General features: G+C 55.0%; 2 protein-coding genes across 2 annotated transcripts; both read right to left on the bottom strand.

Moving 5' to 3' along the window:
* Positions 1-347: 347 nt before the first annotated feature.
* Positions 348-4,561, bottom strand: SPACDR (sperm acrosome developmental regulator). The gene is made up of 3 exons (XM_037504516.2): positions 4,226-4,561; positions 3,633-3,962; positions 348-828 (listed from the first exon to the last, which is right to left on the bottom strand). The coding sequence occupies exons 1-3, from the start codon at positions 4,277-4,279 to the stop codon at positions 595-597; spliced, it is 618 nt and encodes a 205-aa protein (XP_037360413.1). The 5' UTR covers positions 4,280-4,561; the 3' UTR covers positions 348-594.
* A 1,014-nt stretch (positions 4,562-5,575) lies between these two features.
* On the bottom strand, positions 5,576-16,149 carry TSC22D4 (TSC22 domain family member 4). Its single transcript, XM_037506964.2, has 5 exons — positions 15,702-16,149; positions 14,242-15,275; positions 11,788-11,954; positions 6,816-6,864; positions 5,576-6,436 (listed from the first exon to the last, which is right to left on the bottom strand). The coding sequence occupies exons 2-5, from the start codon at positions 15,001-15,003 to the stop codon at positions 6,227-6,229; spliced, it is 1,188 nt and encodes a 395-aa protein (XP_037362861.1). The 5' UTR covers positions 15,004-15,275; positions 15,702-16,149; the 3' UTR covers positions 5,576-6,226.
* Positions 16,150-17,301: the final 1,152 nt, after the last annotated feature.

Genomic DNA, 17,301 nt, shown 5'->3' with positions numbered 1-17,301 from the left:
TCTCTTTGGCTATAGGACCTTGAACAAGTCCCATAACCTCTGCAACATTTTGTTTTGAGGATTTCACTGGCCCAGCATCTGCTGTGGGACATGTCCTCAACACACAGGTGCAGTTGCTATGGGAGCTGGCCTGGCAGTGCTGCCAAGGGCAGTTCAGTCCCTCAAAGTGTGTCTAAGCCCAGGGCCAGGACCTCGCAAGCCACCCCACCCTCCTTTCTCCCACCCCCCACTTCCCTCTTCACCCCTGCCAACCCAGCCCACAGGTTACTCCCAAAAAAATTTGCTGCAGCACCTCAGGTGTCCCTCCTTGTCCCATCCAAGTTCCCCTCATTGCCTCTGGCCATGAACAAACACTCTCCATTTACTCCTAAATATCTGATATTTATTTCCCAACATTTTGATAATATTTTACAAATTGAATAAAGGGAATGAAGGGGAACGTGTGGAACCCCAGGCCCGGCCTAGGGTTCCCAATGGGAGGTGACAGTATGAAAACTTCTCCTTACTCACAACTCCTGGCCTGCTGCCCTAACTTCTCACATCAACCTTACCTAAGAGTGAGGTGGGGGCTTCCTGAGGATGCAGGGATCCCCCCTAGAGGGGACTTCGGACATCTTCTTTCAGGGCCTGAACTGAGTCAGGCTGGGTACTAGTGTGGGCCCTGATGTGGCGCCTTCTACGCCTCTCCTGCCTGCGAGCAAGCTGCCTCAGCTGTTTCCGAATGGCCCACAGCACCAGGTACACTTCCCGCAGCATCTCAGCCTCCGGAGACTCCAAAGGGGACCCGGTCCTCATTTGGGAGGCAACTGAGGTAGAACTCATAGATGACTAAGAGAGAAAGAGAGAGAGAGAGAGGGAGAGACAGGCACATGTCAACAACTTGGTCTAGGGAGAAGCCACTGGTAGACCTGCCTGTGATAAATAGCAAAGGCTTGTCTAATTCCACCTTGTCCATCAGGCTTGCACATAGGCACAACCTTCAAGAAGCCTTCTCTCAAGCTGTCTCTATGCATGTTTACCTGCCATACCTTATACTATTTGTCCTGCAGACTGGTTTAGTTTTGTTATCAGTACTGGAATGCAAGCTCCTGGAAGACAGGGACCATGTCTCACCCACCTTTGAGTCCCCACAGGGATTTCATGGAAAGTGTTAAAACGAAGGACAGAATGACACTCTGACCTCCATCTCCAGCCCAGCACTCTCCCCTCACCTACAGGTCCGTATATCCCACTGCCTCCTAGACATCTCCATGCAGGCGTCCTGCTGACACCTCATCTTGTCCCAGTGCCCTAAACGTGTTACTTCCTCCCCTGAGTCTGCACCTACTCTTTAATTCTCCCAGTCAATGGCTCCAGTCTACTCTGACCTCTCTTCTCCCTCCAACATCACTGTCATCCAGTCATCTGTCACAACAATTCCACCTCTTAAATATCACTCCTGTTCAATGACTTGCTCTACCTGATGCCTCTACCCCGTCGAGGACAGCCTGGGCTGTGACACCTCCACTGGACTTCCTGCCTCTCTTCTTGTCTCCTTCTGACCCCACTCCTGAACTTTTAAAATGGTTATTAATGCCAGGATACTTTATTCAAGACCAAAATAAGTCAGTTTGATAGTCATCTAGATACTCCCCTTTAAAAACATTTTTTCACTTTGGGCCTCCCTGGTGGCGCAGGGGTTAAGACACAACCGATGAAGTAATCCACAGCCACTGCAGCATGAGTTCGATTCCCAGCTGGCCAGGGAGAAACCCACATGGCAGGACAGACCTCTCCTGTCTCACCCGCTGCTCCCCTCAGCAGTGTACTTCGTTCCGTCTGCCTATTCTGTTCCCCACTCTGTCTCCGGTGACTCTTCTCACCCCCCGCATCTCTGGCCTGTACCCCAGCTCTTGTATAAAAATAAATAAATCTTTAAAAAAACAAAAACAAAAAAACATTTTTTCACTTTGAGAGAATCATAGACTTACATGCAGTTGTACGAAATAATAGATTTCCTGTATATTCTTTACCAGTCCCCCCAATAATAAAATCTTGCGAAATTATAATACAGTATCACAGTAAGACCACTGACACCAAAACAAGCCACTGATCTTAACCACATTTCCCCAGTTTTACTTGTGCATGTGTGCGTGTGTGTCTCTGTGTTGAATTCTACCCAATTTTTATTACTTATGCAGGTTCATGGATCCAACTACCACAACCAAGTACAGAACATTTCCATCATTTCCTCCTGTCACCTTTTAAAACCAATCCCTTCTCCCTAGCAACCACTAAACCACTGAATCAGGTCTTCATTTCTTTAATTCTGTTATTCCAAGAACAATATATAAAACAAATGGAACCAGACAGCATATAATCTTGGGAACTGGTTGTTTGCACTCAGCATAATTCCCCTGAGACTTACTTAAGTGGTTGCATATATCAACAGTTTGTTCCCTTTTTGCAGCTGTGAAGTATTCCACAAATGTGGACCCATCACAGTTTAACCATATACCCAGTGAGGAACATTTGGGTTGTTTTTGGCTACTATGAAAAAAGCTGTTGTAGGGCCTCCCCAGTGGCACAGTGGTTGAGTGCCGGGTTGCGAAGCTGCCCGCAGCCTCTGCAGCGCAGGTTTGATCCCCGGCCTCTGGGCGAGGGTCCCACATGGCGCGCAGACCTCTCCTGCTGTGCCCGCTGCTCCCCTCAGCAGTGTACTTCGTCAGTCTGTCTGCTCTGCTCTTCCCTCTGGCTCTGGTGAATTCTCTCACCCTCCCGCGCTTCTGACTGTACCCAGTTCTTGTATAAATAAATAAATAAATCTTAAAAAAAAAGAAAAGAAAAAAGCTGTTGTAAATATACAGATTTTTGTGTGAATATAAAATTTCATTTATCTGGAATAAATGTTCAAGAGTACAATGGCTAGGTCCTATGATAACTGCATATTTAGTTTCACGAGAAACTCTCAGACTGTTTTCTGGAAATGCCTGTACCCAATGCCTCGCCCAAATGCCTGTACCATTTTATATCCCTCCTACAACATACGAGTGCAGGTTAATTTTCTAGATAAAAGTCTGATCATGTCAACTCTCTGCTCAAGTGTTTGCAAGGGCTTCCATGACTTTTAGCACCAAAGTCAAACTCCCAAACTGGGTTACCCACTCTGCCTTGGAGGAGCTGGCTCTCTGCCCCAGGGTCCAACCCATATGCTTTCCCCCACCCTAACACCGGTTACTCTGTCTTCATGGCACACTCCTTCCACTCCTTCCACCACCCCTTCCCCCTTGAATCAGGCTAAATCCTTCAGGGCTCAGCTTTATCCTCTCTGCTATTGGGAAGGCCTTCCTAGACGACCCCCCTGCCCCCGCAAGCCTGCTGAGATGCTTTTACCCAGTTTCCCCCTAGCTATTATAGAGCCCCTTATTCCTCCCACAACACACCCCTAGTATTCTGTACCAACAATGCCTATGACCATGGCTGGAGCCTCTTAGTTCTGGGTAAACCTCATTTGCTGTGGATCTTTTTGCCTGCCTCAGTGCCTAGCAATTAGTCTAGAGGCACAGGAAATAAACAAGTGAATGGAGGGAGGAATGAGCCGTGGAGGGAGGCTGGGAGGGGTGCAGGAGATGAGGGGTATAGATAGTACTGACCTTCCAGCTGCACATTTGCCAGCCAGACTGCAGTACTGAGACCATGAGCGTGGAAACGGACTTGACAGCTGTTCTGGGCAGCTGCAGCAGGGATCGGCACCCATGGTCCAGCTCTTCTCCAGCCTCATCTGTTGTTGTGTTGGCTAACATACAGGGATCGGTCACCATGGGGGATTCATCCGTCTTGAGGAATTTGGCCTCTTTTGGAGCCTCAACCAACTTGAAAGTCTCAACCAATTTGGGAGTCTTCACTACTCCCCTCAATACAGTTTTCTTGGGGTCAGGGCTTTCTGAGATAGCTGGCTCAACTTTGTGTTTCCAGAAGGAAACCTACAAACCAAAATGGAGAGAGGAGAGACAAGGAAGGGGCAGAAGGGATACAGCAGTCAGGGGAAAGGATGGCCTCACAGCCTCCTCCCCAACTGTCTTCTCTCTCCCTTCTTCCTTCAAGTCTTGTTTGTCCACAAGAGGCAAGAAGAAAAGGAGGCCAGGTGAGGGGGAGGGGGGAGAGCAGTTTTCTGTGACCTACAGGTCACTGACCAGCACCTCCCCTCCTGGTATGTCATAAAGAAAGGACAGTCTCTGAAACATACCCAGCAAGTAAACTTTCGCCATATCCACCGGAAGAACCTCATGACCACAGCCATTTCGCCAAAAACACAACACACAGGCCCAAGGAGGGGACAGTATCAGCATTTGGTAGGGTGAGGGGAGAGGGACAGCTTCAGGCCAGTAGCCACCAACTAAGGGATATCAAGGGAGCTTCAAGCACAGCAGTGAAAAAAGAAATAGGGAATCCAGGGGGAAAACTCTCCCCAAAGATTCATCCTACGCCTTTCCTCCCCTCCCTGGGACAGGGAGAGGAGTTGAAGTGGATGAGAACCCAGAGGGAGGGAGAGTTCTAGCCCATTGTGAGAGCTTGCCTGGCCCAAACCCAACCCCCACGGCTCTTTAAGGACCCCCAGAGCCAATCCCAGCACCTCTGCCTCCTTTCCCCAGATCCAGGGAAAGGAAACTAAATATATATATTTTTTAGATTTATTTATTTATTTATACAAGCACTGGGTATAGTCAGAAGCACGGGAGGGTGAGAGGATTCACCAGAGCCAGAGCGGGAACAGAACAGACAGACTGACGAAGTACACTGCTGAGAGGAGCAGCAGGCACGGCAGGAGAGGTCTGCGCTCCATGTGGGACCCTCGCCCGGCGGCCGGGGATCGAACTGGTGCTGCAGAGGCTGCGGGCAGCCTCGCAGCCCCGCACTTAACCGCTGAGCCACTGGGAGGAAACGAAATATTTATGGAGAACGGAGGACCTGGTACTTTCTGGCCTCCCATGTGCCATGTGATGGAATTCTCACAGCAACCCTTCAAGGTAGGTATTATTGTCAGTGTTGCTTTACCCATGAGGAAGCTGAGATTCAGAAAAACCAAAGAAGCTGCCTGAGGTCACGTAGATCTGGGGAGTCACAGGCCAGGGAGTCTGAGCTTGGCCGGCCTCTGCACCTAGCTGGTCCCAGGACCTTTCTGCTCTGACCAGGAAGACTCCTCCCGAGACAGATGGCACTTTTCCCCTTCCCCACTAGATGGGGTCCTTCTCCCTACCTGCCAGTTCCGCCTGGGACGTGAGCCGAGGCTGTCAGGGAGGGGCCTGTTCATCCACAAGGCCCAGTCCTCAGCCAGCTGGGGGTGGAAGCCACGGAGGGCAGCCAGGCCTGGCGAGAGCACTGTGTGCCCGGGAAGCCTGGCCCACACCCAGCGCTGAGACAAGGGGCCCATTCAGGGCCCCCCACCCCACCCCCAAGCAGCCACCCGGATCCAGCCCGCAGAGGGGACACACTGGGAAGCTGGGGGTGGATCCTGCACAATCACCAAAGGCCTCATTGTTTCCCTGTCCCCCCAGCACGTGGGCAGATGCCCCCTCCCCCCTCTACTCCTCTGCCCTGCCTGGCTTGCCCCATCCCAGGACCCGAGCTGCCACCCCTCCATCTCTTTCGACTACTCAGTTTCCACCACACCAAAATCCGGTCTCTCGACAAGACCTAGAGGGGAGCCCACAAGCCTGTCTCCCACAGTGGAAACTGCTGGCGCAGTAGCAGTAGTCTCAATATAAGCAAGGAGATGCCAACCTCCAGATTCAAGTTTCTTCAGATTTTTTAATTATAATTATTATTTTAATAACAACCTGAATCCCAGAACTTCCAGATACTGTCCATACCCCCTCCCCTGGGTTGAGGAGAGGGGGCACTGTGAGGGAAGGAGGTGGGGTGGAGGATCTGCCAGGGAGCCTCCAGCACCCTCAAAACATCTGCTGCTGGGCCCAGAACACCGAGGGAAGGAAGGGTGGCTGGGATCCTTCCTGGAGGGGGGACTTGTAACACCCAGTCCTGAAGCCCGCCCTCTTCCAGCAAGGCCTGGGGGTGCCCCAGCCCAGCCCCAGGGGGCTATAGGGAGATCTAGGGAGGGTCAGGGGATAGGCCAACTCCCATCCCCGGGGATCAGGGAGCATTAAAGCTGCATAGGAAGGGGGGGCAGCTGGAACAAGGCCTGGCAGCTGTGGCAGCCCCCAAAGGCACATTGTGAGGGAAGGGAGGCTCAGATAGAGGGCCCATTGGGTGCGGGGGGCCCAAGCCGAGGGACCCCCGAGGAGGGCAATTGGGCGAGCTGCTCAGGGCTGGCCAGGGCACGCAGCAGTCCGTTCTCCTGCTCCAGCGCAGCGTTCCGCTCAGCCAGTTCCCGGATCTGCTCCTTCAGCACCTCCACCTCCTCCCGGACTGCGAACATGAGGTGGGACTTCACCAAGTCCTGGGTCCGGGGATAGACAAAGTGTCAGGGGTCCCAGGTCACCCCAACTTCATCTTCTGCCTGATGCCTTGAGGGCCTGGGTATGAGAGAGCCTCCTGCTCCCAAATGCTGAGGGACCAGTGGGGAAGAAGGGAGAAGGGCAGGGAATGGGACAAGGACGTGGGACAGAAGCAAGGTCAGGACTCAAAGGCATGGGTGGGGGCAGGAGCCAGGTCAGGGACCAAAGAAAGTCGCTGAGAAAGGGACAGAGGACCCAAGGGAACCCTGCTGGAGTACAGGCAGAAGAGCAGGCACTTGATATTCCCTGATGAGTAAGAGAACAGGGATGGGTGGAGCAGTGGCACCTGACACTTCCTGGGATCAAGATGGCTTCTCTTACCATGGCTTGTTCGATCTTGTTGTCAATGCCAACCAGGCTTCCGGAGCCGCTGGAGAGACAGGGAGATGAGAGGTAAGAAGCAGGTGCCAGCCAGGTGTCTGCCTACCCAGGTGCTGCTCACAGCAGACTTTGGCCTCCTCCACAGCCCCACCTCCTCCCGCCCACAACCCTGCCTGTACCTGTGACAGCAGAGAATCAAGGAGAGGAGGGTTTTATCCATCCCCCGGCGGGCAGAGGGCCGCTGCCCAGGTCCACCCAGGCCCCGGTTGGGTGGGGGAACAGATGCCCCTCGGATAGGAGACACTCCCCGAGGGGAGCAAGGAGAAGAGACACATCCCCTTTTCCGGGGAGGCCCCGGAGCCATCCCCACCACTCTTGTCTCATACGATGACACCAGGGACTTGACAGAGATCCCTGGCTGGGCCATCCCCAGTGGGGAAGGGTCCTCAGGTTCCCCCAAAGGGAGAGGGCTATGTTGGAAGGACTGCCTGGGGGGCTCAGAGCCCCCCGGGCAGAGTGGGATCTGGCTGGTGCCAGGCAGGCAGAGGAGACAGTGCCTGGGGGGTGCTGGCCTGAAAGATATACACCACCACCCCCAGGGCAAAGCCTGGCTGTGATTGGCTCCTCAGGGACACGGGGACCCCCTCCAGCCAGCCCCACGGTGGGCGGGAATTCCCAGACGCAGTCAGTGCCAGTGTCCCCTTCTCACCCTGGCAACTGTCCCAGAGTGGAGAGGAGGGGGCCGGCTGAAGGAAGTCAGCTGGTGGCTGGGTTGGGGGAGGGGCTGTGGGGCCAGAGGCCCAGATTGGGGTGGGGTGTAGAGGGTGAGGGAGAGCCTTGCCTCACCTCCCACTCCATCCTGGCCCCTCTGGACTAACACTGGCCTCCCCCAAGGCTTCAGATCCTCTCAGCAGCAAGATAGGAATAAAGTAGAGGCGATGGGGGGAGCAGTCTGATGTGTGCTCATGGTCTTCCTTGAACTGTGAGCACCCACCAAAACACAAAGTGCACATCATGGGTGACCACAAGGGCTTGGCCAGGGGTCCCCCACCTCCCTTGGTGACAGCAAGGAGGAAAGGGGAAGCAACAGAAAGAGTCCAGAGCCCTGGACGACAAGTACAGCCTATGGATCTGGGTCTGGGGTCTTGGAGGGAGCGAGGGCTTAGGGAGAGGGTAAGGCTGGAGATACCACACTGCGAACAGGAACAAGGGGGTTTGGAGACCCTGGGAGCAGAAGACAGGGAGGGGAGAACAGGTCTGGCTGTAGTCTATTCAGTGGCCACTAGAGGTCGACTCAGGCCTGGCTCAGCAATCCCCAGGGCCAAGCTCAGGGTCCCAGGACCTGGCTCTCCCTCCAGAAGTGTTTCCCTGGCATGGCCCAAGGCCCGCACAGGCCTTTGCACCTCGCCCTAGCCTCCAAGCCTCTCTCTCCCCATCACTCAGACCCCAGGCTCCTGCTTCACTCCGTGGTTCACCACCAGACGTCCAGTCCAACTTCCAGCTCAGCCCCCTTGTACTGCAAGATCACCAGTCCTCGGACCCTAGTTTTGCCTGACTAGGTGCCCCAACATGCTGCATCCTGCACCCTTGGTGCTCCCTTGTCAAGCTCTCTCTCCTGGTTGTCAGTTCCAACTTGCTTCCCTGTGGGGGGAATTAGTACTCAATTCAAGGTGACCCTTGGATGAGGCCCTGCAGCCAGGAAGGGAGCACGAGGGAGCTGGGAATTTTCCATTTCCCATCCCAGCTCTGGATGCAGAAGGTGCTGACAGGTAGAATAACTAAGGAGATGACCAGGCCTGAGAGCGTAGGACAGGGTAGGGTGGGGAAGGACACCTGGACTCCTGGGGTTGTGGGGGGAAAGACAAGAGTGAGAGGAAGGCCAGCCAGCTGGAGAATGAACAGTTTTCAAGTTATTTCAATTTGAGACACCTGGGTGGAGACTGGGTCACCACAGAACACCCACTCACCCCCCTTGCCCACCCCCTGGCCACCAGACACAAAGACAACAAAAAGGAGCAGATTCACAGAAGGAACACTGGCCTTGCTTTGCGGGCACCAGGGCAAAGGTGCCAAGTAAGGTGTTCATTCTTGCCAGAAATAAAAGAATAATACAACAATAAACATTTGTTGGCTGATAGATGACTATCTCCTGTTTGTCCAGTGCTCGAGTTTTGGACAGCACCTTGTCACGTTCTAACATTAACACTTCAAGGGACCAGGATCCTGGTGACCCAGGCCTCCCTTTTGAGAAGCTGAGAGCCCTGTGCTGGGACTCCTGGGCAGGGTGCCGGCAGGAGGCTTGGCTGGACGGTAGCAACCCCTACCACAAGCCCAAAAGGAGAGTTGGTGTGAATTAGAACAAAATGCTCCCTTCTTCAAGACACTCATTGCCCTCTTCTGGAAACTGTCATAACTTCAAATGTCGACAGTGACATCCAACATGATGTAGTGTCCCCTACAGTTGTGCCGTGCATGATATGCACAACCCGGGAGCTGGCCTTGCTGAACTCTTGGGTCCTCAGGCACTGACAGCCCTAGAGGTTGGTCCTCTTCTTTGAAGGTCAAAGGAAGCAGCCTCAAAAGAATCAGAGGAAGAAACAGGACATCTGGGAGAGGTAGGAGGTTCTGATCCTGGGGACATGGTCATGCCTGCTCTCTAGCTGTATTTTAAGAAGCCCCCAGGGGCTGGGCCTGAAGCCAACAAAGTGGCATCCAGATACTCATCTGCACTCCCTCCCAGATCTGTGGAGCCTCTGTTGGTGGGGCCAGGCCAGGGAGCAGGGGTTACGGGGGGTTGGGGAGGGGGGGCGGGCGGGTAAAGAACTCATTCCTTGCCCAGTTTAGGAGAGCTGTCCCTGCCTCTGGTGAGAAAGGGCATTCTAGAGATGATGCCCCTTCTGCTGTTCAGATGCCTATCCCAGCAGGAGAGTGGAGAGAATGTGGCTTTGGGGTCAGACCCAGACTCTGATTGCAATACTAGTTGGGTGACCTTGGGTAAGGTTTTAAAATCTTCCTTCTCTGAGTGTGTGTCTTCACCCAGAAGTGGGGATCATGGGGTTGCCTTAAGCTAGGTGGTAATGCCTGACCCAAAGGAGATACTGGATAAATGTACTCTCTTTCTACTGAATTCCTGAGACTCATTCCCTATAATGCCTTGCTCCCCCATGCTGGGCGATCCACCTATTCAAGTACATTTTAACTGCCAAGTCCTCCTGGGGGCATGAAGGTTCATGACACCCAGGAGCACCTGAGCAGTCCACATGTACCAGGCATCCTGTGTTCTCCCATCCCCAGGTCCTGGGGTTGGTCAGGCATTCACAATTCCCCAGGTGGGGTCCAGGCACTTAACACCCCAGCTCATTTTTTCCTCTCACAAGGGAGGTCCCATGCCACTTGCACCCTGTCCTCCTGCCAACTATGGGCACACCAGAGAGGTGAGGTGAGGGGCTACACACCCCATTCCAGGGGCCAAGGGGATGGCCCAACCCAAACCCGCTGGCCCAGCAGGGTGAGGCATGAGGGGCTGGCTGGGCTGGGCCAGAGCCCCAGAGGCTTGGAGCAGAGGAGAGTAAAGTGGAGGCTGGGAGCCCGACCGGTCAGACTGGGGTGTGTGGAGGGGGTGGGACAGAGGAAGGGAGGGTGAGAGGGGACAGCCAAAAGAATAGAACTGAAGAGCCTTCTGGGGTCAGAGCCCTCCAAGATAGAGAAAGCAGGAGGCTGGGCTCTGAAATTAACAGAGGTGGGGGAAGGACAGGGAGCCCTCTTGCCAGGGAACCTCCCAAGTGGGAGGGGGAGAGTGTGGGAAGAGCTGAGAATAGCAGCAATGGAGGCAGGTGACTCTCCCGGCCCTGGCCGACCTCACACCTCACACATTCCTGAGAGCTAGGAGCCCAGAAGCCACCCTGCCCAGCCCTGACTTGTCCCTCTTCCAGGCCCCTCACCTCCATCACACCAACCCCGAGCCACCCTCTCTTTCCTTTCTGGCTGCCCACTTTCCCCAAGACAAAAGACCCTTTTCTTAGGTGGAACTGAGTCTTAAATTTTGGAGGGGGTTGCCAATTGGGGGAAGGCAGGAAGGAGAGATTCCCCTCTGAAATAGGTCCCCTAACGGCCCTATGTCCCGCCCCTTATTTCCTGCCAAACAGGAAGTCCCTCCCCTTGAGGGCCTCAAACAGGAAGTCTTATTCCTCCCTCCAAAATAAAAGTGATGACTCCCTAATCCTTCTCCTGGGTTCCCATCAGTCTCCAGTCAGAAGCGAGAAGCCTCGTTATCCTACTTGAGATTTCGTTCCTCCCTTTTCAGCTTGCAGACATTCCTATGTTGAAACCTGGCCCTCGTAATAGGAAGTTTTGCCCACCATGTCACTGAATGGGGCCTTCTCCCCTGAAGGGCAAACCCAGTAAGTCCTGATCTTCTGTGCCTTCCCTGGCTTTGGCTTGACCTCAGGGAAGGCTCGGGCCCTGTGGTGTTTGTGCAGGGAACAGAACCTTAGGGACATTCTTTCTTGGTACAAAAGGTTCTAAGACCAAAAGGCAGCCCATACGGACGCTAAGGATGTTACCTCTAAGGCTGTTACCTTGGAAGGCATGAGTCCCATTCCTCTCAGTAAGGAGAGGGAGCTGGGAAATGGGAGGAGACTAACTCCCTATTCTCTTCTCCAGTACATTTGCCAGTAAGTTCTTGGGGTTGGCCAGATGATCACTAATCTGCAAGAGCTCTGGAATTTGACAACAATGACTCCCTTCGAACTCTAAAGAAGTCTATGATTTGACAATCCCAAGCCAAGGAGTCCCACCCAGCTCTCTCCACAGAGAAGGAGTGGGTCCCAAATCAACTTTACCCAGTGCTTACGCCCAGGCCAGTTTTCTCTGCTTCGGAGGACCTCTCCAAGTTCAACTTGGGAGAAGGATACCTTCCAGACAATTTCATGGGGCTACCCCAGATGATGGGTGGGGAGCCAAGCCCACCTACCTATCGTCGTCACTGTCCAGGTGGCCACTGATAGCCAGCATGGAGCGGGCCAGGCTGAGGCTCTGAGCTGCTGCTGCTCCAAAGGGGTCTGGAGACTTGTGAGCCAGACTGGCATCGGGGAAGAAGTAGAGGGCAGGGGAGCTCGGGCGAGAGTCCAGTGGGGGCACCTGGAAGCAGAGAGTTAGTAACTATCATGTTGAGCGAAAAAATGAACAAGCTGTCTCACAACTTGTCGGGTAAGCTCCCTCTCCACACACCCCAATCTCTCTCCTAAGGACTCAGGAGGCCTGCCCCCAGGTCCTGCTCCCCCACAGCTCCAGGGACGCCACTGGGCAGGTACTAAAGGCAAGGGAAACTGCCAAGTCTAAGGACTAGGTGAGTAGCTTCCAAAAAGTGGCTCACAAGGTGCCAGAGAGGGGCTCTGGTCTGCACTCCAGTACCCTTCTGCCAGGTGAGCCAGGACCCTAGTCAGAGGGGAATCAAAGTGTTTGCTTTCCATCACCTGACTTAAAGCAACACGAATGTCACGTTCGCAGAGAGGCATTTCTCCATCATCCAACTAGAGATTCCACTGCTCTGTTCTATTTTTTTAAATGGCACCTAACATTATCTGAAATGAAAGTCTTTTTACCTCTGCTGCTAGAAGGTAACTGCCAAAGAGCAGAACTTATAATTTGTCCAATACTATTTGTAGAATGAATGAATCCTCAGACTGGTCCTCCCCACGCCCCCCTCCCCTCTCTGGCCCCCATTCTAGCCTCTCCTCAGACTTCTTGGGACTCAGGTGAAGTTCTGCTCCCGCTCTCAGCCCGGTGGGGGAGGGGGTGGAGATGGAGGAGGCGGAGCCTGGGCGTGGACCCATACAGCCCAACAGGCGCTGGGGGCGGCTGCAAAAGGGCGGGGGCCACAGGAACAAGACGCCTCTGTGAGGCCCCAGGAGGCCCCAGCTTGCCCCAGCTTCTCGGAAAAGCCAAGTACAGAAAGTCCAGGGTGGTTAGAGGGACAGAGCAGGGAAGGGGGCCCAGGTAGTGCCCCCCTGGCCACCAGCAGCCACCACCAAGGGAGAAGAGACATGGGGGAGTGCAAAAAGGGAGACAACTTTCTAGAAGGGCAGAGATTCACGCACATGGAGGGGATCAGGGTTCAGTAAGTGGAGGAAGGCAAGGGGGCTGGGGACCTTAAGGAGGGTCTGTGCACCCAAGGGAGGCTCAGGCAAAGAGCAGAAGCAGAGGGCACAGGGGCTTTAATTTAGAAGAATATGGAGACAGGGACCTGTAAAGGAAATAGCATCTTCTTCTCTGTGATGGGAATAGAACAAAAGAGCTAAGAAAACTAAGGGGTGGGAGAGCATGAGCGATGTGAGCTGGAGGCCAGGGGGTGGGGGTGCTGGTCCTGACTGGTCCTGACAGGGCCCAGACATCCAGTCTCAGGTTATTTTTATACTGTGGTTTGTGCCCAAGGCCAGGAAGGGGGAAAGTTCCCATCCTCACACTCCTTCCTTTCCTGCTGCCATCCAAGTGTTATTTTCTCCTTCAGGACAGAGGCATCCAACCCCCACATCCCAGACTGCTGCCCACCTCCCACTCCAGGGACCCAGGCATCCTGCCCCCGCCCCCATCCCCCAGCCCTGACTTGTTCCTCTTTTGGAGACAGGAAGCAGAAGAGCAAAGGATTTAACTCTTTCTAGGCTGCTTCTCACCTCTCTCCCACTCCAAGGTGGCCACCCCCAGTTACCAGTCCTGGAGAGGCTCAGACACAGGGAACAGACACAGACAGACAACTGGGGGTGGAACAGACAAACCAGCAAGCCCCCCATCCTTGTAATGGTTCTCCCCACCCATCACCCATCCTGCAGCCCTCAGATGCTCTGAGAAACTTGGCTTTGGGCAAAACTGGAAATGAGACTGGGTTGGATGGCTAGAGGGAAAAAAAAAAAGACCCCTTCACCTTCCTATGGGGCTGTAAGAGAAGAAGCAGAATGCCTACCTCTTACCCTGCCCCCCAACCTTAGAAGCTCCTCCCCTAGAAGACTAAACACCCAGCCCTAACTGGGGCCTCCACCCTCCTCCCCTGAAGTCAGAAGGGGTGAGACAAGACAGAAAGTAAAGTGAGGAGGCCACATCTCTACAATGGAGAGATGGGACCGGGCTAATACAGAGTTAGACTTAGGCCAAAGGCAACCAATTGAAAACCAAAGTGAAGGAAAGAAGGTGCAGAATATAAGACGGAGGGAGCCTGAGTGAGCAAACAAAGTTGGGTGAGGAGTAGGAATGGATTTCCAAGGGAGATGGCAGAAAGAGAAAAGAGGGGCTCTATCTGACCTGACAGAGAGATGACAGTGGAGTGGAGCGGTATAGAGGTGACGGCAGAGAGGCCCAATGAAGGTTAGGCCAAACTAAGATAGAAAAGCACCACCCCTGAGATACCTCTGCCAGCCCAGAACCCAGCTCTTACCTGCCCCATCTCCTCTGGAGCAACCAACTCCATCCTCATTCGCAGGGCTCCATCCTTCGTTCGGGACAGTGGAGGGGTCCTTGTCGCTGAGCCCCCAGACTCCACTTCCACCCTCAGGGAGGGCTGGGGTGTGGCGGCCCTGGATGGGCCCGTGCTGTCCCCGGTCCCGGGCTCTGGGGGGCGCTGCTGGGGTGGGGAGGCTGACAGAGGGGGTGTCTCTACCTTGGTCTTGGTGGATACCGCGAGCTGGCCCAGCCCCCCAGTTAAGGAGCGGGCCTGAGGTCCAGGGGAGGTGGGTGGCGGGCGGAGCCAGGAGGTGGGGCCCTGAGACAGGCCTGGCTGTGGGGTAGGAGCACCAAGGCCCAAGCTGGCCAGCTCCAACCTAGAATCCAAAGATCTACCCCCAGTGCCCCCTGAAGCCCCTCGAATTCCCTCCAGGAGTCGGCCAAAGCTGGGGGTCTCCAGGTCTCTCTCGTAAACATCCACACACGTCCAGCGACCTCGGCGATAAGGCTCTCCCAGGCCCTGGGGCAGCTTCACCACCCGGAAACGGGAGGCGGGGGCCCCAGGCGGCGGGGAGCCATTCCGGGGGGTGCCCTTGCCCCCAGCCTCAGGGTTGGGCTCCCCGTTGGGTAGGCGGGGTGGGTGTCCAGCAGGGGCCGGTGAGGCGGGGGGATCTGAACCCCCTGGGCTCCCTGGGCCCTCGTAGTCCGTGGTGACGCTGGTGATCTGGAAACTACTTTTCTTCTTGCCCCCACTCATGGTCCCTGGGGCTCAGGGCTGGGCTGAGGTGGGTGGGGGGCAGCTTGGACTCCTTAAAGGAGCTCAGGCGCCCCTGGAACAGGGGGGCCACATGGCTGGGGCATCTGGGCCCCTGGGGACGTCTGGGTCCGACATGGCGGGAGGGCCTTGTGGGAACTGGGGGTGCCTGGTTGATGAAGGGAGAACAGGGTAAGGGAGGTGGCGGGAGGGGAGGGCAGGGGCAGGTTTTTCCTGCTGTTGTCGCTGCTGAACTCCAGAGCTGAGTTTGCAAACTAGAAAGAGAGAGAAAGAGAGAGAGTGTATGTGTATGTGTGAGAAAGCAGTGGGCAGGCCACCTCTGGGGCTTCCTCTCTGGGGAGCAGAATGGGGGAGGAAGGGGAAACCACCAGAGACCCAGAGACAAAGAGACAGGCAGAGAGACCAGAGTGGAGAGGACAGATCCGGGCAGGCGCACAGAGCAGGAAGCGGCAGCCCAGACCCAAAGTTGGATATCTGTCGCCTGGGATTCAAACTCACGGGACCCGTGTCGTCCCGAGGCAAGGGCTCCAGAGCAGGGGCGAAGCAGCTCCTCAGCCTGGCCCAGCCGCCTGGAGGCGTCTGCTCGGCCTTGAGGCCCCAAACCCTAGCTCCCCCATCCCAGGGGCAGGCCCTGCTCCCCCCACCCCCAACCCAGTGCCCCGCCCAGCCCCAAGCCCTACCTCTTGGCCTTGGCCGCCAAGCTGGGCCGAGGGTCCGTCCGGGCCACCTAAGATGTCGGACTGTCCTTTCCTTGGGGCCTCTTGGCCCCAGCAGCACAAGCGGCAATCGAAGGGTGTCCAGTCCTCTTCAGGGGCCGCACCTCACCCCACAAGGCATCTCCATGGAAAGTTTGCTCTCCAGAAAAGAAGGAACCCCCCTCTCGTTGGTGGAACTCAGACGCAACCTCTGAAGCCCCAGGGATCTCGAAACTAATTTGGGAGGGGGCGGCTCAGCCCCCCTGATCGTCCAGGTGGCAGCCGCCTCAGGGGTCTGGGCGGGTGGGTCTCCCAAGACTCCTCCCGCGTGGCACCGCTGGGTCTCTCTCTCCACTCCTCAGCACTCCCGGTCTCTGTCTTTCTCTTTCTGGGCTGTTGACAACCCCCACACCAGGAAGTCCTGCCTCCTCGGGCCTGCTGACTACTCCTCTCCTCCTCCTCCTCCTCCTTCCCCTCTTCCTCCGCCCCCTCTCCCTCCTGGGGCTCCCCGCCAGCTGGCCCTGGGCCAGGCCAGCCACTGCTGCTGCTGGTGCAGTTGCTGCTGCTGCTGCTCTGCCACCGCCGCTGCTGCTGCTCCCGGGGCCCCAAACGGGTTCCTTTAACCCCACACCTGCTGGGCCCAAGCCCAGCAATGCCGCGGAAGGAGGGGCTGTAGAGGGGGAGAGAAAGGGGAGGAGTTTGCAGGGAGGTCTGAGATTCCCTCACTTGCAGGCATTTGCTGCCATTGGCCTGTGGACAAGCTGAAGAATGGGAAGGAAGTTAATGGGAGCTGGACTGGGTGCCCTCCACCCCCATGAACGCCTAGAAAATGTTACGGTACTGCCCTGCCTTTGACTGTCATAGCTTCTCTGGTTTTCACCCTAACTGTATGGGAGAGGTACTGCTTTTCTCCCAGTTCTTATTTTAAAAAGCAGATTAGTATAATTTTCAAACACGTCCCAAAGTAGAAAGAATAGTACTATCATGAACTCCCAGGTACCCATCACGCATTTTCAACAATTACCAATTCACCGCCAACCTTATTTCAGCTATATTCCCAGTGTTTTTTGTTGTCTTAGGCTGGAGTATTTGAATCAAAACCCAGACATCATATTATCTCCCTCGCCAGATGTGGAAATTGAGACCCAGGAGGTTCAGAACGGTGTCTATGGGAAAGCCGGAATATTCCACATCCGAGGGTGTGCTCTTGCCTGGCCCCCAGAAACATATACAGAAACAAAGAAGACACCTCTCAGAGCTGCTGAGTTGCGCTTTCTCTCCAACAGCCTGTCTCACACATGTGTACACACAGTTGCCCACACAGATGTGCTGAGGGCAAACCTAGCTGGCCACAAGCCTGGACCCCTCCCCTACTTCTCACCCTGCTCCTCTCCCATTTTCCCCTTGCTCACTACAAAGAATCCACACACATTTATATGGGGCCCACTGTGCTTGGCAAAGAGAATAAACTTCCAACTGCTGTATTCTCCTTTTTGTAGGGCACCCCAACCAACATTCTGCGAGGAATGATTTTAGTAAAAGCAGTGCCCTATGGTCACATCTGCCTTCAATCCCATGTTCACAG

Source organism: Talpa occidentalis, unplaced genomic scaffold, assembly GCF_014898055.3.
Source record: "Talpa occidentalis isolate TD23 unplaced genomic scaffold, MPIMG_talOcc4v2.1 talOcc4.12, whole genome shotgun sequence".
Taxonomy (NCBI): Eukaryota; Metazoa; Chordata; class Mammalia; order Eulipotyphla; family Talpidae; genus Talpa; species Talpa occidentalis.
Note: the sequence above shows the minus strand (reverse complement) of the source record. Positions and strands in the feature narration are given on the sequence as shown.